Consider the following 27971-nt stretch of genomic DNA (forward strand, 5'->3'; position numbering starts at 1 on the left):
TGTACAATTCAGTGACATTAAGAACATTCAGAATACTGTATAACTATCTTCACTGTCTCCAGGTATTTTAAGCACCCCAAAGAAAACCCCATATCCACTTAAGCAGTCATTGCCCATTTTCCCCTTCTTCCCACTGGCAACCACAAACTTTCTGTCTGTAAGGATTTGCCTATTCTAGACATTTCATATAAATAGAAATGTACATATTGTGCTTTTTTTTTCTGGCTACGTTCATTTCACATAATGTTTCCAAACTCATCCATGCTTTAGCATGAATCAGTATTTCATTACTTTTAATGGCTGAATGATATTTTATTTTATGGAGATACTACTTTTTGTTATTCATCAGTTGATGGATATTTGGGTTGTTTCCACCTTTTGGCTATTGTGAATAGTCCTGCTACAACCATTTGTGTACAAGTTTTTGTGTGGACCTATGTTGTCAATTCTCTTAATTTATGAATTTTAGGAGCAATTTCCATTTCTGCCAAAAGCCCTTTGGGATTTTTTTTTTTTTAGCCCTTTGGGATTTTGATAAGGATTGCATTGAATTTGTAGATCACCTTGCAATATGATACAGTATTGCCATCCTAACAATATTAAGTCTTCCAACCCATGATATGGATGTCTTTCCATTTATTTAGATCGTCTTTAATTTCTTTCAGCAATTTTTTGTAGTTTTCAGTGTACAAGTCTCATATCTCTTTGGTTAACTTTATTTCTAAGTAAACTTTATTTCTTTTTTATGTATACTAAATGGAATTTTTAAAATGTCCTTTCTAGGTTTTTAAAAAAAGATTTTATTTATTTATTCATGAGAGACACAGAAAGAGTGGCAGAGATATAGGCAGAGGAAGAAGCAGGCCCCCTGGAGGTATCTGGTTCCCGGGATCACGACCTGAGCTGAAGGCAGACACTTAACCACTAAGCCACCCAGATGCCCCTCTTTTTTTTTTTTTTTTTTGCCCCTCCTTTTTAAATTGTTCATTGCTAATGAATATACATACAACTAGTTTTTGTGTGTTTTGTATCCTACAACTTTGCTGAATTGGTTTATTAGTGCTAATAGTGTTTTTGTGGATTCTTTGGGATCCTCTCTCTCTTTCTCTCTCTCTCATATATATATATATGCACACACACAGAATCATGTCATCTGCAAAAAATATAATTTTACTTCTTCATTTTCAATTTAGATGTTTTGTTTTTCTTGCCCAGTTGCTCTGGCTAGAACTTTTAATACAATGCTGAATAGAAATTGGTAAAAGCAGACATCTTTTTCTTGTTTTTATCATGAAAGGATGTTGGATTTTGTCAAATGCTTTTTTTTTTTTTTCATCAGCTGAAGTTATCATGTGGGGATTTTCCTCCCTTCTTTCTATTATTGTAGTGTATTACACTGATTGACTTTTGTAAGTTGAACCATCTTTGCATTTCTGGGATAAATCCCACTTTGTCATAGTGTATAATCCTTTTAATATGTTGCTAGATTTAATTCACTAATATTTTGTTTAAGATTTTTGCATCTGTGTTCATAAAGAATAATGGTCTGCAGTTTTCTTTCCTTGCAATGTATTTTTCTGACTTTAGTATAAGGATAATGCTGAACTAACAGAATAAGTTAGGAAGTGTTCCTTCCTATCCTATTTTTTAAAAGAATTTGAGAAGAATTGGTTCTTTAAATGTTTGCTATAACTTTTCACTGGATAACACCAGTAAAACCTGGTCCTGGACTTTTCCTTTTGGGGTCTTCGATTACTGATTCAATCTTCTAACTTGTTACAGGTCTATTCAGATTATTTATTTCCTATTGAGTCAATTTTGGCATATTGTGTGTTTTTAGGAAGTGGCCCATTTCATCTAGATTATTTAATTTGTTGGCATGCAACTGTTCAGAATATTCTTTTATAATTTTTTCCTGTAATGTCAGTAGTAATGTCATCACCTCATTTTTTATTTTATTACCTTGAGTCTTTTTTTTTTCTTTCATAGTTAATCTGGCTAAAGATTTGTCAATTTTGTTGATCTTTTCAAGGAACCAACTCCTGGGTTAATGGATTTTCTCTATTATTTTTGTATTCTCTGTTTTGGTTATCTCCACTCTAATCCTTATTATTTCCTTCCTTCTACTCTTTTTAGGTTTCATTTGCTCTTTTTCTAGTGTGCTTGTGTGTGTGTGCAGGGGTGCTTTATAAGCCTGACACCAAAGGACAAAATCATAAAAAACTTGACAACTTAATTACAGAAAAAAATTTAACTTATATACATAAAAAAATATATGAATAAATTAAAAGACAAAAAGCAAACTGGAAAAATACTTGAAACCTGTTTCAGGCAAGCTCCTGCAAACAGTAAAATGAACATCCTAGCAGAAAAGTAGACAATAGGCCTAAAAAAATGAATGAAAGAAAAATCATTCTAATGGTTGCTAAACATATAATTAAATCCTCAACCATAACAGTAAATAAAGAAATTAAAAGACATATTTTTGTTAATTTTTTTTACTGAACTGAAATTCACATAACACAAATTATTTTGAAATGAACAATTCAGTGGCATTTAGAACATTCACAATGTTACATTAACTACTACATCTATCTAGTTCCAAAACATTTTCATCACCCCAAAGGAAACCTAGTCATTAAGCAGTTGCCCTTCACTCACCCTCCTCCCAGCTTCTAGCACCATTGATATTTTTCCATCAAAGAAGATATAAAGCAGTAATAATTCACATATCTGTATATCAGAATCACCTGGGAAATTCCAACGCCCAAGGTCACATCCCAGACCAATTAAATCAGAATCTCTAGGAGTAGGACCAGGGTATCAGTATTTTTTAAGGTTCTCCATGTGATTCCAAAGTACAAAGTTGAGAATCAGTAATTTAAAAGAATTATAATATCTAACATTAATTCTAGTGACAGTGTATCCTAGTATAGTGTGCTCTGTAATTTGGGAAACTTTTTGAAAGAACTGTCTAGCAATAATAATAGCTCACATTTATTGACCTCTTATTATGTTCAGACACCAGGCTAAGTGTGTTATTAGTTCTTTTAATCCTCACAGCAGCCCTACGTAGCAGTGTGCTAACTTTCTCATTTTACAGATGTACAAACAGAGATACAGAGAAACTAAATGATATAACCAAATTATACAGCAAAAGTGGTTTTTTAAAAAGATTTTATTTATTTATTCATGAGAGACACAGAGAGAGACAGAGGCAGAGACAGAGGCAGAGGAAAAGTGTTTTTAATCCATGCTTTAGACATGTACTCTACACAATTGTACTCTACACTATGAACTGCCATCCTTTAAAATACTACTTCTAGAAAGTTAACCCAAGGAAATCATCCTGGATGTGCACGAAAATTTTCAGTGCGGTTGTTTAAAAATGAAAATTGAAAACAATTTAAATGCCCAGGTGTACAATAGGAAATTATTAAATTACATAAATTATATGACTGAATATGAGGTAGCTATTTTAAATGGGTAGTTGAATATATGTGTGTAAAAGCTGAATAATTGGTAGGCCAAAAAAATTTTAAAATAATATGCACGATATGTGTGTATATATATCTGGTAAAATAGGTACATCTGGGTGGCTCAGTGGTTGAATGTTTGCCTTCTGCTAAGGGTGTGATCCCAGAGTCCTGGGATCCAGTCTCGCATCAGGCTCCCTGCAGGGAGCCTGCTTCTCCCTCTGCCTATGTCTCTGCCTCTCTCTCTGTCTCCCATGAATGAATAAATATATCTGGTAAAATATACTGAAAATGCTAATATCATTTTATCTCTGAATTATCGATTGTGGGTAACTTTTATTTTCTTCTTTTTGCATATGTATATTTCCTAATTTTTCCATAATGCTTACTTTTTTTTGGTTTTTAAAGTAAGTTTAAAGGGGAGTCTGCTGGCTCAGCTGGTGGAGTGTGCAACTCTTGATCTCAGGGTTGTGAGCTTGAGCCCACATTGGGTATAGAGATTATTTAAAAATAAAATCTTAAAAAGAAAAGTTTAAAATGTGTACTGTCTTCATCAACAAACCTCCTCCATCTCTGCTCTTGGGATACATAGTCTAGAGACCTTACACAGAACCTATCATGCTCCCATCTTCCCCTTCCCATTTTTGAAACTTTAGAGTTCCAGTCTGTACTATCCCAAGCTGTCTTTAGTCCAGATGACAGAAGAATTAGATGTCACTATTTTCTTTAACCCCCAAATTCAACTTATTTCCTTCCCCCATTGCATATACCTCCTATCTTCATTTCTTCAAAACCAATAAACATCAAATCCACCCTCTAGAGCTACATGGTTGAGGAGCTAAATGTGACTATGAACTTAAAGAGAAAAGCATAGAAATAAAGCCTATCCCACCCCTTCTCAAATATTCTTTTTAAAAAAGATTTTATTTACTTACTCATGAAAGACAGAGAGAGGCAGAGATACAGGAAGGGGGAGAAGCAGGCTACCTGTGGGCAAGCCCAATGTGGGACTCAATTCCAGGACCCCGGGATCACACCCTGAGCCAAAGGCAGACGCTCAACCACTGAGCCACTCTGGCACCCCCCTTCTCGAATATTTTCTTTCTTTCTTTCTTTCTTTCTTTCTTTCTTTCTTTCTTTCTTTCTTTCTTTCTTTTTTTGGTGGGGGGGACTGCGGGGGTTGGGAAGGGTGCCTTCTCCTTTTACTTTATCTTTTTTCCTCTTTTATCTTGAAAAGAAATAGGTGATGTACCACCACCACTTTCTTCCCCCTAAACACCATCCCGGATTCAGGTCATACTTACTGTTACTATCCAGCTACTTACTATACATCTTGCATAACTTGCATAACCTGTTTTTTTCTGTAACTAAATTAATCCTATCTACTCTGTTTGCATTACAAACTAGTTGTGTTGATAAATATAACCTGCAAATGTTCTGAAGATATAAAATGCACTTTATAAATTCTGAAGGAGGCAATTTTTTTTCCTCTCCAATTTCTTCATTCATTCTGCATTATTCTCATTATTCATTCTGTAAACATGGATTAACAATTGGGTCAGGCATGTTCCTAGGGTTCTTTGAAGAGCTCACATCTAAAGTGGGGAACCCCAGCTCATAGACCAGTAGCTGCAGTATGATGTCTAAGAACTAGAACAGTACAGAGGACCCTGTGACAAAATCTGGGCACAGGAGGTCTTCACAGAGGAAGTGGGGGTTTGAAGAGGGTCTTGAAGGTTGAGATAGTTCACAGAAAGCTAGAGGAGGGAGAGAAGAGCATTCCAGATAGAAGGGCCACATGCAAAGAAGAAACATGGGTAATTCCAGAAAGGCAGAAACAGAAGATGCAGTTAGAATAGAAGGTTACAGCCACATCAGGGATGTTTTTAAACCTGACTAGAGAGTTTGGACTTAACAACTCAGCTCATAGGTTCCTGGTTTTGTTTTTGTTGTGGTCTCAGGAGTGGGCTGGCATGATCATTGAGCAGTCTCCACTCCCAGGGGTTAGCAGGTACCAGCTGTGCAGAATTAGCAAGGTCTCATCCCAAGCACTTCCAAACCCTCATCTACTGGCCTTTTGTGTCTCTTTTCCTTCTTTTCCTTCCTTCCCCCTCCTCTGTTCCTTCTCCTTCGATTTCTTTTCCCTTCTGCCTTTTACCACTCTTGGTTCTCAGTGCATGTGGAGCCAGAAAGTTCAATGACAGCAGTAGGAATTCTGCAGAAGTCACTGGCGCCTACTGGTGAGAGCAAAGGGTGGCTCGGGAGGTGGTGAGTGGGGGTCCCCACCAAGGTTCTTGGTCATTTGCTCAACTATGCACACTTGGCTGCAGGTGAATGAAATAAAGCAGAAGGAAACAAAAATGAGAGCAACAGGCACAGGATTTGTAGGAGGGGGCTTTCCAACCAAAGAGGCAAGAGGGAATCCATGTCCATGCTTCCATCATTTTAATGCAAATAAAATGGGCCTGAGGTATGGACTGTGATAAAGCAAAGTCTCCTTCCTTCTTGACAGGGTCTTGAGCAGCCTGCCCCAGTAACTCAGGACCATGCCCCCCACCAATGCCAGGACCTCCCAGTCATGACTGGCAGGACTAATTACATTTGGGGGCCTAGTGCAAAATGAAACATGGGGCCCCTTGTTAAAAAATTATTACGAATTTCAAATTGGGGACAGCAGAACATTAAAACCAGCACAGGCCCTTCTGAGCCCAGGGCTCTGTGTGGTGACTGTACAGTTTGAGCACCCACGAAGTCAGCCCTGATGAAAGGCAAAGGTAATATGGACAGGACTGGCACAAAACACAGGAACTAACCCAAGCAGTGCAGGAAATGAGGCAGTTAGGTTCCCACAGTGGGGTCTGTAAACTATCTGAAGTATTTAAAATACTTAGAGATGGATGTTGAAGGTATCCAATATCCAGTGGATTTTGGAAGTAGAAAGGAAAATTTTAATAAATTTGAAACAAAAATGGGGAAAAGGTTATATCATAAATGCAATGTTGTAAAAAGAAAGTAAAAAGGGTATCTTGATTCTCGCTGTTGTAACAAACTACCATAGACTGGGTGGCTCATAAACAACAGAAATTTAGTTCTGGAGGCTGGAAGTCCCAGATCAGAGCGCCAGCATGATCAGGTTCTGGTGAAAACCCTCTCTTGAGTTGAGGCTGCTGATTTTAGTTTTAACTTCACATGGTGGACACAGAGACCAGAAGGAAGTTCTTTCCAGTATCTTCTTATCAAGCGCACTAATCTCCTTCAGAGGGCTCCACCCTCATGACCTAATTACCTCCTAAGGCCCCACCTACTACCATTAATATTGGGGTTAGGATTTCAACACATGAATGGGGGGTAGACAAACTTTCAGTCCATAACAAAGGGGGTCATTGTGACAAAAAGGTTAAGAATCATGAAATAAAATTAAGTCATATCTTCACATTACAATCTAGTCAACTTGGGAGGACTTTTTTTTTTTTTAAGATTTTATTTATTTTTTTATTTGAGAGAGAGAGAGAGAGAGCATGCACATGAACAGGGGAGTGGCAGAGGGAGAGGAAGAAACAGGCTTCCTTCAGATCCCAAGACCCTGGGATCACAACCTGAGCCAAAAGCAGCTGCTTAACTGAGTGAGCCTCCCAGGCACCCCTTGGGAGGGCTTTTTGAGGGAAAAGCCAAAATCAGAAACGACTCTCTTCCCGGTCCAACCAAGGAAAGATCTCCTTGATGGGCCCAACTCCCTCTGTCTCTGAGATGATTTGGAACTTCACTGGACCCCCGTGTACTAGCACACACCCCTCTGGATTCACATTACCATCCCATCCCCATCTTAGCCTCTTCCCAGTCTCCCACCTTCGCTCTCTTCACTGTATCTGCCAAGATTTGCCCAGGCCTTTCTTCTTCGTTTTCTTGGCTACGTGGTTATTTATTTGAAGAGAGCAAAGGGTCACCAAATTTGGCTCCCTTACCTCTTGTGGGTGGTTTTATGGAAAGGGAGGTGGGGATGAAGGAGATAGAGGGCTAGCTGGGAAAGATGATATTGGTTTTGTGGACCTGAATTCTATTTGATTTTGTTTTGCCAAATTTTGAGAAAATATGGCCCCAGTTTATGAACAAGATCTTGTTTTGCAAGGCAAGGGCTAAATTCTATTAACAGCCCTGAGCTGAGCCTTCTGGGGCTGCATAAAGGATAAAGATGAATTGATATTTTCAAAAACAAGTAATACAAGGCTATTACTCCATAAACCAAGAACATGTTAAATAACAAGTCCACAATGGTGCGAACTGGACTCTGAGCCATTCAGGTCTTATGGGATCATGTGCACTAACAGCTCTGGGAATACACATCTCCATCTTACCATCAAGATCTTTTATTTTTATTTATTTATTTATTTATTTATTTATTTATTTATTTATTTATTTATTTTTTATTATAGATTTTTTTTATTTATGAGAGAGAGAGAGAGAGAGAGAGAGAGAGAGAGGCAGAGACACAGGCAGAGGGAGAAGCAGGCTCCATGCAGGGAGCCTGACATGGAACTCGAACCCAGGTCTCCAGGATCATGCCTTGGGATGAAGGTGGTGCTAAACCGCTGAGCCACCAGGGCTGCCACATCAAGATCTTTTAAATACAAATGCCTGCCTCAACCAGTACACACTCACCCTCTAATGAAAGCAGAAGAGCCCCTCCTTACTCTGGCTCTCAATCAGCTTTGTCACTTGTTGCTGACTGGCTGCCTCTGGGCCTTGGCTTCCTGGCTCAGTGTGCCATTCCTCTGAGGCCACATTTGCTCACCCTCACCTGCTGCACTCCCAGCTCCACTTTCTTGACCAGGAATGGGACTGAAACTAATAATTGCTCAGGGCCTTTCAGATCCTACTATCTGCCAGCTGACATGTCCTTCCCCCTCATTTCTAAACAATGTCAGCTTCTGGCTCAGTGTCACTCTAATTCCCTACTCATCCTAACAGCAATTTCAAAATCCAGGTAGATGAACCTTTCAACACTACAGCTTTTCACTTCTGTGAGCTGCTTTCCACCAGATATTGTCATCCACCCTCCCTCAGTTACTCATTCAGGACTGACCATTTCACACCTGGGCCTCTGTCCTCAAATTCCAGATGTCATCTCCTCCTCTCTCTCAGGCAGTGATTATGGTTCCCACTTTCAAAAAAATTTCACAGACTTCCCCACTCCCATTTCTACCCAGCTATCAGCATCTGTGTCCATATAATTGTCCTGCCCATTAGTTGCCATGGATGAACCGTTTGTATTGGTATCTAAAGACAATCCTTCACTAGACCCCACCCTTCCTCACCTTCACAAGGCTATCGCACCAGAAATTCTCCTTGCTCTCTCTTACATCCCCATTTTCTCCCTCTTTTCTGAGTTATTTCCTTCAATGTACAGCTATGCTTTTATTCTCATTTTAACAAAACCCTCCCTTGACCCCACCGACCCCTGACATCTGTCCTGATCACTGATGTATCCAGCTCTTCTACCAGCTATTGCCCCACTTCTTTGATCCTGCTGCAGTAAAACTCTTTAAAAAAACTTTAAAAGAGTAAAACTCTAAAAAGCCATTCCTATACTCAATGCCATTGATTTCTCCACTCCCATTCTCTCTTAATCTTGTTATAATCAGACTTGGCTGAAACTGTCCTTCTTGAAATTATCAATGATCTTTGTAGCACATAAGCCAAGAATCAATCATCTACTGATGGTTCTCAGCACCTATTAGCAGTGTCTACACCAGCTGGTCACTCTCTCCTTCCTGATACATACTCTTCACTTGTTTTCCAGGACATTTCACTTTCCTGGTTTCCTCTGATCTCACCAATTGTTCCTTCTTAGACACCTTTGCTGATTTCTCCTCTTCTCACAACCTCTTGGCGCTGACATGGCCCAGGGATCATTCTCTTTTCTCTGTACACTCACTCCCTTGTTGAGCTCATCCAGTTTCATGGCTTCAAGGGCATCTATCTATCAGCACCTTCCAAATTTATATTTCTAGCACAGAATTCCTTCCTGAATTCCAGACTCATATCTGTCTGTTCAAAATCTCCACTTTGATACATAGCAGATAGATATGGGCAAAAATGAATTCTAATTCCACCACCACTGACTGTCCTCTAAATAAGCTACTCTATCCTTAGCTTTTCCCATCTAAGTTGATGATAATACCATCCCTCCAGTGGCTTGGGCCAAAACCAAAAATCATTCTTATTGCTTTGTTTTTTTCCCCATATCCTACATTCAATGCATCCGGAAATGCTATTGGTGTTACTGTCAAAATATTTATAATCTGACTACATCTCAATACCTCCATTACTACCATCCTGCTCTATGTCACTATAATCTCTTACCTAATTGGTCTTCTTGCATCCACACTTCTCTTCCTATAATCTCTTCTCAACATAGTAGCCAGAATGATCCTTTTAATAGTGAGATCATACCATTCCTCTGTTTAAACTCCTTGGTGACTCTCTATTTCACTCAGCATGAGCATGCATTCTCAACAGGAATAATATCATTTCCAGGGGGATGGAAAGTTGTTTCTTAGGGGTCAGGGTTAAAAAAAATCTTGGATATTACAATGGTTTGTGGCTGTTTGGAGGGCCACAGTACATAGACAAATGTAAGTTATATCTATGGTATTAACATTTTATGAGATAGTAGTAGTTAGGAAAATAAAATCTAAAAAGTCTCCTAAGGGGCAAAAACAAAACAAAACCAAACAAACAAACAAACAAAAAAAAAACAACCAAAAAAAGTTGACAACTAAGAGGAAAAATCAAATTCCTACACAGCTGTACATGATCTGGCCCCCATTATCACCTTGCGCTTCTCTCCTAATACTCTCTCCTTGATCAGTTTCAACCATATTGGCTTCTTTGCTGATTCTCATATATATCAGTCATGCACATTCATACACACACACACACTGAACCTTCACGAAAGTTACCTCCATGGATATTCACTCTCAGGTTTCTCCAGGTTGACTCCCTCACTTCCTTCCAGTCTTTGCTTGAGTCTTCTCAACATCTCAGAGAGACCTACCATTGACTATGACCACCCTATTTAACTCTGCAGCATGTTCTCTCTTACCTTCACTCTGGCCCCCATTTACTCTGATGATTTTTTTCCCATACCACTCATCATCTTCTAACACACTATTTAAATTTCTTATTCTATGTATTGCTTTTTTTCTGTCTCCATCCACTAGAGTATAAGCTCCATGAGGGTAGAGATCTTTGTTCTACCCACAACCTCTAGAACAGTGTCTGGTATAGCATAGTAGCTTTCAATAATGAATGAATTAATCCTTTCCAGCCCTAGAGGAAAAACTTAAATCCTAGACATAAATATAAATTCAGTTGAGTATGAATCTATAACTGGAAAAAAAGTATAAGGCCAGGGCTGAGGATGTGACTCATGACCACATTATTAATTCTGTCTGGGACCCCCTCCTTAAGGTCATAAAAATAACTAGAAATTGAGGTATGTTAAAGCTGTATCTGGAGCCTAGCCCAGATGGAGAGGGACTTTTTGCTTGGGCTTCACATTCACAAAAGCCTCAAATGTAGGTTTTGAACATTCCTTCCAAAGGGAGTTGGTTATATATTCAGCCAGAGACATGCCCACAAGAAAAGAAAGAGACTTACAGATTACAACTTAACTGGTGTCTCATTACAGCATTCTGCCTCACAGATTAGCTTTGTAAACCTGATAATTATTGCAGGACTGTCAAAACCATAAAGCTTTGTAATATCTCTGTGTTAAAAGCATCCATTTGTTAAATGTAACCATTTCAATCATGCCACAATTTTGGAACCCTGATTTTGCTTCTCTTTGGTTTTTCACATATCACTAAATCTGAGAAATGGAGTGGCCTGAGCTTTGAGAGAGCCTGCATGTGTTAGAAGGGCTTTGTTGCCTCTTGGCCACAGAAAACCAAGGAAGTGGACTCTCCAACATTATATGGGCTCCCAGCAATTACAGACTGCCAGGCCCGAGACACTCAAATGCCTCCTCCCCTTCTGGCTCACAAATGCTTCCCCTAAGATATGCACTTACAAAGCGCATTCCTTCCCCTTTGCTCAGTTATCCCATAATACTCCGGCGTGGAGGCAGGAGAAAGCAAGTGGGAAAGGATTACCCACAACTCAGGCCCAGGTATGAATGCTGCCACAGAGACTGTCACAGCAAAGGGGCACCCACCCTATTTGGGTTTTGTGGCTTTATGTGTCAACTTGGCTAGGCTATAGGATCCAGTGGTTTGGTCAAACATCAGTCTAAATTACATATACCCATCAAAAGACTTCCCAACCTTCACTCTGCCTTTCCTGGCTCTTAAGCCTGACATATTGATTCAACCAGCACTTTTTGAAGACTGTGGGGTAGTAGTCATATTCTTTGGGAATAAAGTGTTGAAAACATCACAGCCCTGACCCCGTGTTGCTCAGCTTCTAAGTAAGCTAGGCTGGCAACGAGTAGTAGTAAAGTATAGTCAGTGCTACACTAGAGATATGAGCTCCTTAACCCCATTGGAACAAAGTGTGTATGTTGGGAGGGATCAGGTTGGGGAAAAATAAGGGAGTGTGTAGTTTCCCAAAGTCCCAACCTCCAAATATCATCAAAATAGGGATCAGAGTCAATATATGAATTTAGGGGTGGGGGCACACAAGTATTCAGACTACAGCAATTATCAACACTTTGAAACCCTTTGTATCTCTTTCTATCCCATCCCTGACCCAATTTCAGAAGTGGCCATTACTCTAATTTTTAAAAATCATTCCCTTGATCTTTATCGTTTTGAAACAGATAGATAGATAATATCTGACTCCAATTCCAAGAAGAGTGTCTGGTACACAGAAGGTACTCAACAAATACTGGTTGAATGAAAGAACGAGAAACTGTGCTCTCTACAAGAGTAGTACGATTTGTAAAAACAAAACGATTCTGATGATGGCTAATGAGCATTGTCCTGCAAAGGGCTCCTCTGTATCAAGTAAAATTAAAAAAAAGGGAATTTTTGAGATAATATTAAGTAGTAACTTAAATAGTAATAATAAATGTAGTTGGCCGATGGAGCAATGGGAAAAAGCATCAAACTCAGTGTCAGCAGACTTAAACTGGAATTTGGCTCTGCCACTTGCTAGCTAGTGTGCCTGTGAGCAGGGCTTAGCCTCTCTTAACCAGGGACCTGCTTCCCGTTTCTATGGATTTGACTGGGTTGGACATTTCACAGAAATAGAATCATACTCTGTGTGGCCTTGTGTATCTGACTGCTTTCAGTTAGTAATGTTTTCGAGGTTTATCCACCTTGTAGGACTTATCAATACTTCATTCCTCTTTTTACAGCTGGATGAAAGGCCATTGTATGGCTATATTAGGCTTTATTTCTCTGTTGTTGAGTTTATGGATATTTGGGTGGTTTCCATCTCCCGGCTCTTAGGACTAATGCTGCTATGAACATAAAAAACGTGCAAGCGTTTTTTGCATAGACATGTTTCCAATTCTCTCAGGAGTCCATCTAGGAGTGGAGCTAACTCTGGACTGAACTTTTCCAGGAACCGCTGATGGGTTTTCCACAGCAGCGGCACCATTTCACAGCCCCATTAGCGAGGCAGGCGGGCGCCAATTTCTCTACACCTTCGCCAAACGAGGTGTTTACTATTTCGAGAACCAGCCTTCGTTCTACCTCACCAACACTTTCTGTCACTTTGGTAGCGCGGGCCTAGAAACTACTTAAAACAAGTTTCCGAGATGACACTCGGGTATTTAAAAAAATGACTTCAGAGTCCTGTTTCTAATTTTTCCTGGCAGAGAATATTTAGCTCCGCGGCTGCCTAGCCTGAGGGGAGGAGGCGGGGAACTCACTCACCGTCACACCGCTCCTTACAGAATCTCGGGAGGGAAAGCAGCTTTGGGAACAAATCCCTGTCCTAAAGAGATAGTTGCCTAGAATAGGGATATGAGTAGCATTTGAATAGCTCTTCTCGCGCATTTCACGTCATTTCATTTTATTTTCTCGCTCGTGGTCACACTGAGGAGCAGCGCGGCCAAAGGAGAAACGCTCGCCCCTCTGCGCGCAGGCGCACACCCTCAGTCCCCCCCCCTCCCTCCGGCCCCGCCCCTCCAGGCCCTTCCCTCCGCCGACACGCCCCCTCCCCGAGCTCGGGGCTTAGGGGCTGGGAGATGGCTGTGAAGGAGGGCCTGAGACCAATCCGCTTGCGTCTACGGGAAGCGGCGCTTCGCATTGGCAGATTAAGGCTGATGATGTAGCCATGTTCCAATCCGCACTTTGGGGGGCGGGGCTCAACTTCCGGAGCGCCAGGGTAGAGGGAACCGCCTTGTGGAAGCACGTGACCTGGGTCTGGAGCCGGAAGCTACCTATCTGACAGGGAGCGCCCCCAGCACCTAAGGCTGCGATGGTGAGTGAGGACGCATGCGCGGGAGTACGCGCTAGGGGTTCTGTATGTCTGGTCCCCAATCTCTTTGGTTACCCCTACTTGGGCCTACACTCCGCCCTTACCTCCTGTCCACCCGAGAGGCAGAGAGAATCGAGATGGGAGGGGAGGCGACGTAGAGGGCTGAGGAGGGACCTGTGCGAGGGTGTATGGGCGCTGGGGAGTAGTCTGCGGGGGTGGGACGGGCCACCAGGGGAATTGGAGATGGGGCAGGGTGGGGGAAGGGAACAGCGGATCTACAGAGGCCAAGAGAGCCCAGGGTCAGAGGGTGAGGAAGATGGGAAGCCCAAGATCAGTGTTGAAGGCTTTGTAGAGGCAAGAGGGTCTGGAAGGGCCCTGGTTGGGGAAAGAGAAGGTTCGGGCGGGGCGGGGGCGGGGGGTAGGGAAGTTGTCAAAAAGCCTTGGGTTTGGAAGTGAAGGGCATCTAGGGCCATCCTGGTATGCTTCTCTAATTGCATCTTTACCCTCTAGACTTCTGCACTGACCCAGGGGCTGGAGCGAATCCCAGACCAGCTTGGCTACCTGGTGCTGAGTGAAGGCGCAGTGCTGGCGGTGCGTTCTGGGCAAGGGAGGGGGTCCCCCATGGACACAAGGCCCCGTGATCCCTTTTAACATAGCCCAGTTTAGCCTAAGTTGTCTCTAGTCTCAGTCTTAGCTATCATGCTGGGCGTGTAGTAAGCTTTCAGTAACCAATCAAATAAATCTCTGGAATCGTAGTCTGGTACTTCAGAGTGAAAGAGGTTTACTGACTTTACCAAAGTCAGACAAATAGTCTTTTGTTGATAACTGATGTATATTATCCAAGTTTTCTCGAATTGTCTTTAGTTAGTATTTATGTAAGAGGTTTTGTATTTTGTTCCATGGTGCAATATAGTGTTAAGCTCTCTGGAAGTTTTAATGGAGCTGGAGAGCATGGCTTAAGGTTACAAGTTGAAAGTAATGCAAGTGGTAAAGACTAGTGAAGGAGACCAGAAAAATGAAAGATTCAACCCATGTGTTATACATTATGACAAGGAGACTTTCTTAGAGGAGGTAAGAATTCAGCTGGGCTTAAAGGATAAATAGTGAACAGAAAAAGAGAGTACTCAGGGTTGGAGTGGTGGCTTTGTGTTGAAGAGATTTGGAATAAAAGATTCCATTGTGGAGGACTTTCACGACTGGGTTGGTGTCAAGACTGGGTTAATCGTGAGGGGAATAGGAGCTTTGAAGGGGTTCGAATAGAAATGTAGGTTAAGGAAATAGTTGAGCAAGATTCTTCTATTAGGTGTGAAGATAAGCTGGGAGGGGTGGGATTCAGAAGTAGGGGGCCTGCTGTGAAAATCTAGGTCTGAGACATGTCTGGCAGCAGTGAGAAGGAGCAAGGAGAGAAGGAATTTTAAAGGAAGAATCAATATATATTGGTAATGACTAGAGATAGGTAACAGAAGAGATACTTCTTCATGTAGTAAGACTGAGCCCAAGCCTAGACTGATGGTATCTTAACAAAGAGGAAATTAAGAAAGGAAGTTGATTTTGGAGGGGGTGAGATCAAGGGGAATTTTGATGACTTGACTTTAGATATTTTGATATAGAATGAGAGCAGTTAGAGTACATTGCTAGGAACTAAGCATCTCGCCAATATCTCAATGTAATCTTCAATAAGCCCATGGATAGGAACTTGTCCCAATTTACAGATGAGAAAACTGAAGTGTGGAATGTCTAAGAGAACAAAGGGCACTTCCTTAGTTGGGAGGTCCATGTTGAAGAGGTTGGGAGAGGAAATTGAGACAGTTACCAGAAAAGAGGAAGCCTAGGTCACAGTCATATCATTACCCAAGGGCTAGGTAGTAGGGAGGGGCTCAAGGACAAAAAGTATGTTCAGTTATGTTTCAGATTCTGCAGATAGGGCAACAAATAGAAAGACTGAGGAAAAGAGGGAGACTTGAACTAGTCAGTGGTGGATGAGCACAGATGTTTGAGAATGGTTTTATTAAGAAGTGGGGACAAGGGAAGAAATCAAGTTTCAGGGATTAGGAAAGAATGGTCAGTAAAGAAATGAATGAGAGTCACTGCTCACAGGGGGAAGCCCCATATTGTAAGGATGAGAAACAAGATGGCCTCAATAGGAGCAACAATATCATAGGAAAGTTTTGGGTTTGTTTTTCCAAAAATGTTTGTTTTTTTGTTTTCCAAAAAGTACCTTAGGGGTACTAGGAAGTTGAGAGGGAGAGGTTACAAACACTAGAGCCAAAGTGACTGTTCTTGGAATTCTTTCCCAGTTCTGTTCCCTAATTTCTGCCATCCCTCCTCCTCCCTCTGCATGCAGTCATCTGGGGATCTAGAGAATGACGAGCAGGCAGCCAGTGCCATCTCTGAGCTGGTCAGCACAGCCTGTGGTTTCCGGCTGCACCACAGCACGAATATACCCTTCAAGCGCCTGTCCGGTGAGCCTCAGCCCCTGCCCCTGGTGGTGGTGGTGGGAGGGGGTGGGGGTTGATCCCAGAGGCTTCTCTTCTCAGGGGGAAAAAAACACCTGTCTCCTGCCAACCTCCCACCATCTCCCCCTGGGGTCCCTGGTTCTGGCTACTTTCTTCCCTTTGGGTGGGATTCATCCCTGCATAACTGTGAGAAACCAAGAGAAGGAAGGAGACATAATGGAGCCCTCCTATCTTCAAATCTTTGAGCCTTCAACTATCAAAAATGCCTTTGGCTTTTGATCCCACCAGTTGATGTGACCCAGTAGAGGCCGTTGTACCCCACTAACTCTGTGCTCCCTTCCCTCTCCTGGGTGGGGGAAGGTGTGTCTCCTCTCCAGTGGTCTTTGGAGAACACACGCTGCTGGTGACCGTGTCAGGACAGAGGGTATTTGTGGTGAAGAGGCAGAACCGAGGCCGGGAGCCTGTTGACGTCTGAGCCTGCCAGAGGGCAAGGGGCAGAGGTGGATTGGGTCCATGAGCCTCCTCGATGAGGAAGACGCAAACTTTCTCCACCTTTTTCTTGGCTTGCTGCTAGAACTAAGGCTTTCTGCTCACCCACTTCCCCTCCCCTCCCCTCGAAGAGCAGAGGCTTGGGGACTTTGCACTGTGTCGGGGAGAGTGAGGGCAAGGGGATCTCCCTCTTCTTTCCATCCCTCCCTCCCTCCTAATAAAACATGAGTCTGATGTTCCCAGGCCTAGGAATGTGTGTATAAGGGGCGTTACACCCCAAGTCTGTCTTCCATCTTCTAGGGAGACAGTCATGTATGTTGGACCAGAGGGGTAGTGTATATAAAACTGGCAATCAGAGGATAATATGGTAGGAAGGGGGTTGAGGGGAGCTATTTGGTGTGCATGCTGAAGGGAACCACTCTGAGCCTCTGGGGTCTCTGCTCCTGCTGCCAACACACAAATGAAAATCATTCTTCCCCCTCCTGAACAGGCATTTAATAGTCTTATTTCAGTTGGAAGCAGTAATTGGAGAATAAGTTACAGGAACAAATAGATTAAAAAAAACAAACAGAAAAAAAAAGAAAACCCCACACAACTTAAAGTGCTTCAGGCTGCAAACGTAAACATAAGGGGCAGGAGGAGGCCACCTGGCTATCTCCCCTTTCCCCTGAGACAGGAGGGTCATTGTCCGGGTCCCTTTACCATCACCACCCTCTAATCTCAGCCCTGCAGGTGGGTGGGAGGGAGGGAATGTCAGAGGCAGGAGAGACAACTTAATAGGAACAAGGAATACACTTTGTAAACTTAGAACCAGGGTACAGGGTGGGGGGGGGGAATGGAAGGGGGGCAAGGGAGCTCTTGAAGTCCCTACCCTGGCCTCGGGGTGGGGCCTCCCCCCCCCCAAGGGAGATGAAGAAATACTGTTGGCTTAGTGCTGTAGCCGTACCCGCCCATTTTACAGCTTCTCCCCTCGTCCCTCATCAGCAGACACAGACAGGTGGCCTTCTTGGGCCTCCTCATCCACGGTGGAAGGCATCCCAGGGGAGGCAGAGTCTGGAGCCAGGACCCTCTCCAGGGCCTTTTGGTTTCTGGGAGGTAAGAGGGAGGAGAGCCTGCATGGTGCTACTTGACAGGCTCCACCACCAGGACCTTGCACTCACGCTTGGCAATCTTGTCCAGAGAAAGCACAGCCTTGTCCGGGGGCAGGTAGAGGGGGCGGCCCACAGGCGAGGCCACAGGAGGCGTGATGGCCCTGCGCTCCATCACGCTGCCTGACCTGGGAGAAGGCAGAGGCTGTGGGCTCCGGATCACACCCCAGGACCCTGATCTGCTCCTGCCCCAACCCTGGCCTCTACCCGGTACAGTGGCACCAATGGCACACCTCCCCTGCTTCTGTACCTCATGAGGTGGCTGCGGGACGGCTGTTGGTGAGAGAAGGATTGAGAACGGCCCAGGCTAGCCTGGTGTCTCTCCACCAGGTCCCGGACAGCAGGGCTGCTAGGGCTGCTCTTTCGAGAGAGGGGCCGGGCCTCAGGCGGAGGGTGGGACACACTGGCTGTGAACTGCAGCTTCAGTTTCATGTGCTGGCTCAGCTGGCGAGGGGAGACACAGGTCAGTGTTCCAACTCAGCCTCCAGGCCCCAGCCTTCCTTTCAAATCAGGTTCCCCATTTGCCCTGCCAATGCTGGATCTAAACTCCACCTTCATTCTGCGTGGCTGTTCAGTGCCACCCATGGTATTTCTTCCACAGAGGCTGGTGGCTCTGACTCCTCCCACCCCGACCTTCCACACAACCCATCACATACAGTCCAGCCCCTCCCCAGCCCACCTCAAAGAGTCCCGTCCTCAGAGCCTGGAAGGCCACACTGAAGGTGAGCGCACTGCCTTTCCGGGAAAAGCCTAGGTTGTTGAGGGGCGTGTGGCAGACAATGGAGTCCAGGGCTGCCTGCATGGCCCGTCGCTCCTCCTCACACAGCTGCTTTCCTGGAGGGGGATGGCGGGGGAGGGGGGAGTTGTAAATGACAGAACCAGCCACCAATAAACACATCTGTACAGAACTTCTCAGTTCACAAAGGGCTTTCATGAGCACTCCTCAGAGCCACTCTGTGGAGTAAACTGAGTATATGTCATCTTTTGCTCAACTTCTTCATAAATTAACACCTAATACTTACTGTGTGCTGAGGTCTATTCTAACCACTTCACTTCTGTTAAACTGTTAAATCACCGAAACAACCCCATGAGATATTATTTCCCCCCATCTTAGAGAAGAGGAATCTGAGTGAGGCTCAGAGAGATTAAGTAACCTACCTAAGGTCACACAGCTAGTGAATGCGAGAGGTAGAAATCATACATGCCAGGGAGCCCAGATCCAGGGTCAGTGCCCTTAAATCACTGCCTGGCTGGTTCTTCAAACTCTCCATACGTGACACTCTGAAGACCACCCAGGTACAGAGCCGAAGCAGCCTGCTGCAAGCCACCCACCTCCATGACCTCTTTTCCCTTCCTTTGGGACTAGGTCCCAGAGCCCAACAGCCCACCTACCAGCCTGTGCATGCTCCGGGGTCCACACAAGCCTCACAGCAAGGAAGTCTTGGAGATTGTTGAGCAGTGTATAGGTAACAGTGAACCGCTCATAAGTCCGAACGGGGGACTCACAAGAGGCAGTCATCACAAAGCATGGGCGGTCCAGGCGGATGCTGGGCAGGCTAGAAGCAGTGTGAGAGGGAAGCAGGGTGTGTGTTGTCACACGGTGAACAGGAGGGTGGTGCCCTGTGGGGAGTCCCACAAACTCACCGGTAGTGGGTGTAGATGCTCTGGGTGAAGGGCAGCTTCGGGGTAGACCACTGAACCACAGCAATCAGGGGAACCTCTAGGCCCTGTGGGAGAGACAAAAGAGAACATCATCTATATCTACAGTTCCTTTCCATCTTTTATCCCCCACCCCCCCACCCCCCGGCCTTTCCTGCCCACTGCTCTTTCTTAACCCTGTTCCTTGAGCATGCCAGCCTCTTATACTCACCTCCTTGGCCCCTTGAGGGGGTTGCTCCCCCCCTCTCAGCTGGAACAGGAAGTTGTGTTCCTCCAGGGCACTAAGCGGGCAGGGGAAGCAGCCAGAGGTACCAGGGAGCCGGCAAAAGGAGCCCATGGAGACTTCCCCAGATTGGTGACTAGTTCAGCAGAAAGAGGGACAGAGCTTGATCTTTTCATGCCAGAGCCCTTGACCCTGCCCCCATCCCCACTGTGTGGCTGTGCCCCTCCTCAGAACCTCACCAGACATTGTCCACTAGGAGCACAGAGCCATCGGGCATGACAGGTAGATAACTAGCATTGAAGTTTGGGAGAATACGGATGTCCCAGATGGAAATTTCCTCCTGGGAGGAGCTGTTCAGCACTGTGGGAGGTAACAAGCTCAGCCAAGAGTACCTGGGCCCCTCAAACCGCAGCTTTACCCCTCCAAAATGGACCGATCCCCACCAGCGTGCTCAGAGTAACTGACACCCCCCCCCCCCCCCCCGTCATTACCCTTGCTGCTACACAGATCTGCTCACCCTTGAGCACGGTCAAGTGTTTTCCAGCCACAGTGAACTGTCGGCATTTCAGAACTGGAGGGGGCAGCAGAGTCAGCAGGGTGCTCACTGCGGAGAGGGCAGAGGCAAGAACTGACGAGCTGAGCTCAGACCTCACCTCCAACCCACAGTTCTAATCTTCCTGGACTCTCCGCTCAGGCACTTGGCCAGTATCACCCTTCCACTCTGTCCCCCAAATTCCAGACTCTAGCATTTCCTCTCTGCATTCTCCCCACCTTGGGCCTTGAAAGCGCTCTGCTCCCCCCGGAAGGTCTCCCCGGGAGATCGGGTCTGCAGCAAGCGCAAGTAGCCTTGATCTCTGACCTCTGGTGCCTCAACCTCCCGTTTCCACACAGTCACTACAATCTGAGCACAAGGGACACAGGACTGAGGTCAAAGGAAGCGACAGCCAACCCAGCCTTAGAATGGGAGTCTGAATTAGGACAACAGCTCCACCCCTTGCCAATCTTACCTTGGCCTTAGGTGTCCCTGGGGGCAGTCTATCCAGTGAAACGGTGAGTGGGAAGATGACCTCATCTGTGGACACAATTGGTTCCTCCACAGGCAGCTGGGGTTAGTGAAAGGGGTAAGAGGGCGGGAGAGTCAAAGAGGCAGCCTGCGGCGTTCCCTTTAAAATGTGCAATCCGCGGTTCTTCTCCGCCAGGCCTCTGCTCTCCTCCTCCGTCACCTGCCTCTTCCAGGGCCCCCAGCGTCCATCCCCTCCTGTCTCTGGAGCCCAGCAAACCGCCCCTCCGCCCCGTGCCTTGTCACCCCGAGCTCCTCACCGTGGTCGCTCCCCCTGAGGTAGCAGGGCCCGGGCCGTGGGTGAGGAGGGGGCTGCAGCCTCGGAACAACGCCCCACCGCCAGGATCCCCGCCCCCTGGGGGTTCGGGATCCTGGTCTCCGGAGCCACCGCCCCCGGGCGCCCCGCCTCCGGCGCTGACCGAAGCCAGGGCGGCCAGGGCCGTTGCCAGTTCTGCCCAGGCTCCCCGGGAGCCCAAGCCCGCGCCGCCCCCGGCGCCGGGCCCCGCGCCTCCCCGGCAGCGCAGCACCAGCAGGAAGCGGACAGTCTCCCCCAGGTAGAGATGGTTGCGCCGGGGCAGCGACCGGTACCGGCCCGGGTCCCCCGCCAGCTCCGCGCGCGGCGGCAGCGGCACCGCCGGGAAGTACATGGAGTAGTCACACTGGGACTCCATGGGGCGGCGAGGACGGCTTGGGCCGGGCCGGCGGAGGGCGAGGGGACCGCTGGGCTGGGGCTGGGGAGTCCCGACACCCGACCGGGGCTGCGGGCCGGGAGACCAGCCGGGGCCGGGAACCGGGGCGACAAACCCGGTACCGAGACCCCGCAGGGCCGGAACCGGGCTGCGGGGCCGATTGACTGGCGAGAAACCGGAAGCGGAAAAGAAGGGGCGTGGCCTCCGAGGCCCCGGAATTTGTGGGTGACCGGACTGCTGGGGAGAGAGGCGGGGTCCGGCTGGGGTTAGGCTGCAGGAAGGATTCTGGAGAGACTGCGGACAGATTTTAGAGAAGAGGTGCTAAAAGAACCCTCTCCAACTCCATTTCTCCCAGGCCGGTGTTCCATCCTCCTCCCCTTTTCGCTCCACATAAAGCAAGTCAAAGGTTCAAATTATTTATTCATTCAACAAACATTTCACAGTGAAATGAGCATAGTCCAGAACTGAATAATTCATAGAGAAATGGACACATTATTCCAACTTACACGTTCCAAATTTCTTCTGGCTTACTCCGCGATTTGCTCCTCTAGGGGATCTTTGAGAGTGCTAAAGGGAAAGGGGAAGGGGCAAAATGGGCCGGGAGGGGGTACTGCAAGGAGCTGAATGGCTCGAATGCCTTCGCACAGGCTGGAAGACTTGGTCCTCACAGTTGTGCAAAGTTTCATTCAACCTCTAGGGCACAAACATGCTTTCAGAGGAAAGTAGAAATAGCATCTGGCTGCCGCCTGCTCAACCATGTGTGCCCTTGTAGCTTTGTCGCTAGACTTTGTGGTCTGATGTCTAGGGGGAGAGTACCCTTGACGTCTTACGGGGCAAAGAGACTGTTGGGGGAAACTGCTTGGCATCTAGCTTGTCCTTGTACTGTAGCTCAGGGGTAGCCAGGCGCTCACACTCTTCCTGGTCTGCGAGGCTCAGTCCACTCCGAAGTACATAGCCCAAAACCTTACCTGACCCAAACTGGAAAGGGCGGAACCGTCGGTCAGTGATATATTTGGGGTCTAAAGCCTCACCCCCCACTAGACAATGTTTAGCCAGGGCCTCTCTGCGAGCCCGGAGCTCTGCTACAGCACTCTCCAGGCGGCTCTGGCCATATTGATTTATCCGTGCCCACAGACTACGGTTGAAGTGAACATAGAGAGCCCAGTCCAAGTGGTTCCAGGCTCGGGCCCGTGCAGTCAGCTGCATGTCTTCAGTGGTCAGTCCGCTGTTGCTGACAGCACTTCGGCCCTGCTCACCTCCAGCCTGGGCATTGTGCATGAAGCCCACCACATCATCTAGACCCCAGCACAGGGCATCTGCCAGTAGAACCAATGATTCATCAAAGTACTCAGCGACCAAGACCAGATCAAAGACAGAGTCCAGCCAGGCCAGACTCCACTGGATGAAGGACGAAGACCCCAAATCTAGAGAGGCAGGGCTGGATGTCTGTCTGTGACCACCAGCAACTGTGGGAGCAGGGTGGAAGAGACCATTGGGATCCAGGGTATGGTGGGCTCGGGGACCAGTGCCAGAAGGCAAAATGTTCAGCTGTGGGAGGTTGGGGTCTCTAGGTGAATGAGGATTTCCTCTTTTGGTCTTCATCTCTGGGGGGAAGGGGAGGCCAAAGTCAAACCAAAGCAAATTGCGTGCGTAGTGGTCCCCACGGGCCCCAGGTCGGTAGAAGGCTCGAGGACTGGCCAGGAAGGCAGCCAAGGATGGTGCCTTGCGGAAGGCCGATGAGGTGGATTTATAGTAGGAGAAAGCAGAGCGGGCCAGAGCTGCTGGGTCTCGAACAATGGAAAAGAAGAAGCTGTCAGAAGGCATGACCTGAAGTACCTGCAGAGGGAAAAAAACAGGTATAGGGAGAAAGAACTGGGCCAGGAAGAAACTAAGAGCAAGCCCATGGCCAGCTCATCCCCTAGACTCCTCATACCTCCTTCTTACAGCTCTGCTAGAAACTCTTGGCTTCCTTCATTAACATCTTGGGCAAGTTATTTATCATCTCTGAGACTCAATTTGCTCATCTGAAAAATGGGGATACCCCTACCTTTCCACTGACTATGGGAGTACACAAGACAAAGAGTATGAAGGAAGCTGGTACATGGGAAGCTCCTCAAGAACATTAATTTCTTTGGGCCTCTCTATGTAGCTTTGGTTGGTAAAATCTCTAAGAATCAAACTTTGCCTTCACTTCTCCAACAAATACCTATTAAGTGCCTACCCTGGGACTCTTGGTCACAGCTCCAAGAAAGGAACTGGTCTCAGGCCTCCTCCAGGTGGGGAGAGGGTGTCACTGGCAGTGAAGAGGAAGGAGAGGGGCCAACCATAAAGCTGTCTCAGGTATAGGCATCAGGTGGACAGGCCAAGCTCAGCATGACCAAAGGACAGAGTACTTCTGAGGCTCCTAGGCATCTTGGAAAGTAAAAGACACCCCTCAACTGGGAACTGGGGAGTTATGGACACTTGGTAGGATGCTACCTGAGGCCTGGGACACATGATTCTAATTCTCAGCAAGAAGGAAGGTGAGGGGCAGCCTGGGTGGCTCAGTGGTTTAGCGCCACCTTCAGCCCAGGGCGTGATCCTGGAGACTCGGGGTCGAGTCCCCACGTCAGGCTCTCTGCATGGAGCCTGCTTCTCCCTCTGCCTGTGTCTCTGCCTCTCTCTCTCTCTCATAAATAAATAAAATCTTAAAAAAAAAAAAAAAAAAAACGAAGGTGAGGATTGGACTGAGCCACACCCAAGGATGCAGAATTCGGCTCCTGGACTCCTCAAAGGGTTTCTGCCTCTGAATATGGCTTGTCACTGAACCTGATGCCCCAAACATGATGTCCTCCAATCTGCTCTGCTAATGCAGGCATGCCCGCAGAGCAGAGCCTATGAACTGAGTGTCTCTTTGAAGGAAGGGGAGAACAGTGCAGAGAACATCCTATGACATCAGGTGAACCTGGAATAGAATCCCAGTTCAGCCATTTATCAGTTATGTAACTTTAGGCAAGTTATCAAACTTCTCAGAGCCACTGTCCTCCATTTATAAATCTGGGTTACCACTTACCTTGAATGCAGAAGTGCATGGAACACTGTAGTTACTCCGTGAATGATGATGACAATGAAGGTAAAGGTAAAAAAAAACCAGAGAAACCTGCCTGAAAGATCGTTGTCATCACCTCACTCCCAGAAGTGACTCCTCATGAGGTCCTATTCATGACCCTCATCTGCTTTCTCCAGCTCCAGCTTAACAGGAACATTTTTGCCGACCCTGCTGAAACTCTACCACCTACATACAATCCCCCTGTTACACACACAGACACACACATACACACACCACGACCACTGCCGCCACCACATCTTTGCTGATATTCTTACTACAAAGTTGTGTCCACCCTTTCCTTAAAACCCACTTCCCCAGAAAGCCCCATGTCTTTTGGTGAATATTCTCACCACAGCTCTAAATACAAATGCACACATACCAGGAAAGTTGCTTTGACTTGGGAGCAGATGGGCCTGCGTTCAAATCCTAGCTCTGCTCCTTTCTGTTGGGGAGGCCAGTCACTTAGCCTCTCTGAAACTTGACCTCTTCATATGTGTAATGGAGACACTTCTAAGTGCCTTTCTGGCAAGGCGATGGTAAGCTTAGTACCCAGGAATCAGTAAGTATTCAGTAAAAGTTCCTTCCCTGTATATTTTCATTTGCACATTGATTTTGTTTGCCCAAGAGCTCTCAGGATCCTGGGTGTGTGGATGAGCACATGAGTGCACACATCTTCCCCTTTAGAACTGGGAAGGAGGGGGTCAGGACCAGGCTAAGGCTTAGTATGTAGACTTGGCATGTAGCTGATTCTCCATCTGGCAGAAGATAGTAAGGAGGCAGTGGCCAAGCAGGGGACCTGGTAGTGTCGTAGAAGGGACCAAGAAGAGCAAGAAGCATGGAGGTGGGGGTTGGGTGGTCAGAGTTGTCAGAGCACTGATACCAGTGGGGTAAATTGGTCAAGGAAAGAGGCTAGAAAGCTCCAGATGGAAGAAGGCAGGACTTTGGCTCCCAGGAACTACTAGGCAAGGGATGGCTGAGGAGAGGGGAACAGGAATCTCTGTGACCCTCATACCCAACTTTTGGATGAAATGGTGCCTGGGAATCCCCAGGCCTGGGGCCTCCTCCCCTGGTGGTCTTGGCCACAAGCCTAAGCCCACATCTCTCCAATCCCACCCACCCTCTCCCACACCTCTCACCTCTTTCAGGTTGAACCTCATGTGATGACAGAGGATGTGGAAGGGGGGCTTGGTACCTCCACCCTGAGGGCGGTAGCCTTTGACCCTAGAGGCCTGGAAAAGCCTTGGGTAGCCGAACTGGTAGCGGGCAGGGAGAGCAAATCGCAGCCCGTGTCGGTCCCCGTAGCGATGAAGTAGATTCAGCACAGAGCTGCTCCCAGATTTATGAGTCTTCAGGAACACAAGTCGCTGCCGGGGTGGGCAGGATGATACAGCCAATCTCAGGGATGGGGCCAAGGGCTGTCGGAGCTGCAGGCCTGGTAGCCTGGGGAGAGATGGGAGAGGAACTTTCCTGTCTCTCACCAGCAGGTGGGTGGGCATCTGGAGCAAGGACAGAGGACATGGAACCTCCTCTGAGTCCCCAAGAGTCACAGACCTAGGTGGCATGGGGAGGAGCTAATGGGGAGCATCTATCAGGCATTGGGACACGATAGGAACTCACCTCTTCTGGAAGGGCCCCCCCCAGAGCTGGAGGGCAAATCCGATGGTCATGAAGACTCCCAGAGCCACCCCCAGGCTCCGAGGTCCCCAGAGGCGCCTGGTCCTGGTAGGAGACAGAGGGCCCATGTGGCACAGGTAAAGGTGACGCTAGCGAAGGGACAGGGCGAGGGCCAGGCACAGAGGCAGACAGCTTGAGATAACCGTGCAGCCGTGGAAGGCGCTGGTTCGAGATCGGGGGGTCATCCCCCAGGCCTGCTCGTAGCCCTGGTTGAGTCTGCCCCCTGAGTTAGCAGATTTTTGCCTCTGTCAGCGTCTAGAAGGGAAATGAGGGGGGAAGGAGGGGAGTCTAAGGAGAGGGTAGAGCCTTCTCTCCTGCTGCTGCAGCTCATTCCAGGAGTGGGAGCCTTTGGGGAGGGGTGTGTGCTCTCCACACCCAGATCTTCCAGGTGGCCCACAACTACTCCTCTGCTTCCCTGGCTCCGACCTGAAGTTTCTACCTGAGCCTCAGGGATTTAGAAGGGGAGGGTAGAAAGGACCAATCTGTTCATGTGCCAGTGAGGTAGACATGGGCGGGCCAGGCTTCCCTGGCTGGCTTCCTAGTGAGCTCCTTTGCCTGTGGCAGATGGGGATGAAGAGTCCCATTCTGAGGCCATGAGGAGCAGGCATAAGGAGGGAACGGGGGACAGTCAGGGCACAGGCTACTGAGCCCAGAGAGGTCAACTATAGAAGCGACTTTGTCATGAGTAGGAGTCAAAATTCAGGCATTTCGTCCCCCTTCCAAAGCGCTCTCAGTGCAGGGCAGACCCCAGTGTGTAAAGAGCTGGGGGACATGTGGGGTTACTTGTGAAGCTCAGCTCCCCAGACACCCCCCCCCCCACACACACACACCCATGCCTGCTTTCCAACTCCCTCTGCACCCAGGGGAGATTGAGAGGGTGGAGCTGGAGAGAGAGAAAACTCTGCGACATAAAGATACCGAAAGATATAAACACGGAGCTTCTGAGTCCTTTCCCAGGCCCTGGCTTCCTAATCAACTGGGAGTCCGGACCCACCCCTTCAGATCACAGCCACAACCCTGGGCCACAGCCCCTCCAACAAGCACTGGCAGCCCCTTTCTGGGACAAGCCAGGAGTAACCCCAGGCAAGGAGAACCCACACTTGCTACCTAGAGACCCGCCCCCTCTGGCATTACCCGCCCCCCCTCAATTCCCTCCCCCAACACAGCCCCCAGGATCCAGCCTGGCACCGGACTCCCTCCTGTACCTAGACTTCTGTTCCTTTCATCCATCCGTTACCCCCATTCCAGCCCTCCTCTATCCCCTCCACCCTGGTGTTGGCTCGGTCTGTCGTCAGCCCTTTGTTGGCCCGCTCCGGGGTTTTCTCTATGAAACCCCCAAGTCTCCTCCCATCAATTCGAGAGTCCCTCCACTGGCCGCGGCCTTGGCGTCACTTGCCCACTCACCAGGCCCCTTGAGGAGCAGCAGGGAAATCGGGGTCTGGCCCGTCAGCCCGCCCCAGCCACCGCCCGGCTGCGCGCTGCGCTTAACTTTCCCCATAAACTTGCTCCGCGCCCAGGCTCCTCCCCCTCCCTCCTTTTGTCCCGCCAGTCCCAGCAGCTGCTAGGGCTTTAATCGCGTCT

The 27971-nt window shown here is 47.3% G+C and overlaps 4 protein-coding genes across 9 annotated transcripts in view; 1 reads left to right on the forward strand and 3 right to left on the reverse strand.

The window, feature by feature from the left end:
- LOC144318177 (NXPE family member 3-like) overlaps positions 1-13545 on the reverse strand; it is a 64325-nt gene extending 50780 nt beyond the window's left edge. For all 4 annotated transcript variants that reach the window (XM_077904950.1, XM_077904953.1, XM_077904951.1 and 1 more), the window contains exon 1: positions 13358-13545. In XM_077904950.1, the coding sequence (XP_077761076.1) occupies positions 13358-13480 (123 nt within the window). In that variant the 5' untranslated portion in view covers positions 13481-13545. The remainder of the gene's footprint in view (positions 1-13357) is intronic.
- Positions 13546-13755: 210 nt separating this feature from the next.
- LAMTOR4 (late endosomal/lysosomal adaptor, MAPK and MTOR activator 4) lies at positions 13756-17087 on the forward strand. 3 transcript variants are annotated; one of them, XM_077908006.1, is made up of 4 exons: positions 13756-13907; positions 14415-14495; positions 16249-16366; positions 16738-17087. In XM_077908006.1, exons 1-4 carry the CDS (start codon positions 13905-13907, stop codon positions 16833-16835), a joined length of 300 nt encoding a protein of 99 aa, XP_077764132.1. In that variant the 5' UTR covers positions 13756-13904; the 3' UTR covers positions 16836-17087. The 3 variants fall into 3 exon arrangements, with proteins under 3 accessions (XP_077764132.1, XP_077764133.1, XP_077764130.1); XM_077908007.1 differs by having other exon boundaries at positions 13900-13949; positions 16721-17087; XM_077908004.1 differs by having other exon boundaries at positions 13900-13949.
- Positions 17088-17319: 232 nt separating this feature from the next.
- Positions 17320-21810, reverse strand: TRAPPC14 (trafficking protein particle complex subunit 14). Its single transcript, XM_077907998.1, has 11 exons — positions 21200-21810; positions 20887-20982; positions 20651-20780; positions 20397-20483; positions 20119-20239; positions 19868-20015; positions 19642-19724; positions 19390-19553; positions 18677-18831; positions 18248-18441; positions 17320-18125 (listed from the first exon to the last, which is right to left on the reverse strand). The coding sequence occupies exons 1-11, from the start codon at positions 21608-21610 to the stop codon at positions 17972-17974; spliced, it is 1743 nt and encodes a 580-aa protein (XP_077764124.1). The 5' UTR covers positions 21611-21810; the 3' UTR covers positions 17320-17971.
- Positions 21811-22030: 220 nt separating this feature from the next.
- On the reverse strand, positions 22031-27937 carry GAL3ST4 (galactose-3-O-sulfotransferase 4). Its single transcript, XM_077907999.1, has 4 exons — positions 27795-27937; positions 26334-26645; positions 25853-26156; positions 22031-23464 (listed from the first exon to the last, which is right to left on the reverse strand). Exons 2-4 carry the CDS (start codon positions 26456-26458, stop codon positions 22430-22432), a joined length of 1464 nt encoding a protein of 487 aa, XP_077764125.1. The 5' UTR covers positions 26459-26645; positions 27795-27937; the 3' UTR covers positions 22031-22429.
- Between the last annotated feature and the right edge of the window lie 34 nt (positions 27938-27971).

Source organism: Canis aureus, chromosome 8 (genome assembly GCF_053574225.1).
Source record: "Canis aureus isolate CA01 chromosome 8, VMU_Caureus_v.1.0, whole genome shotgun sequence".
NCBI lineage: Eukaryota > Metazoa > Chordata > Mammalia > Carnivora > Canidae > Canis > Canis aureus.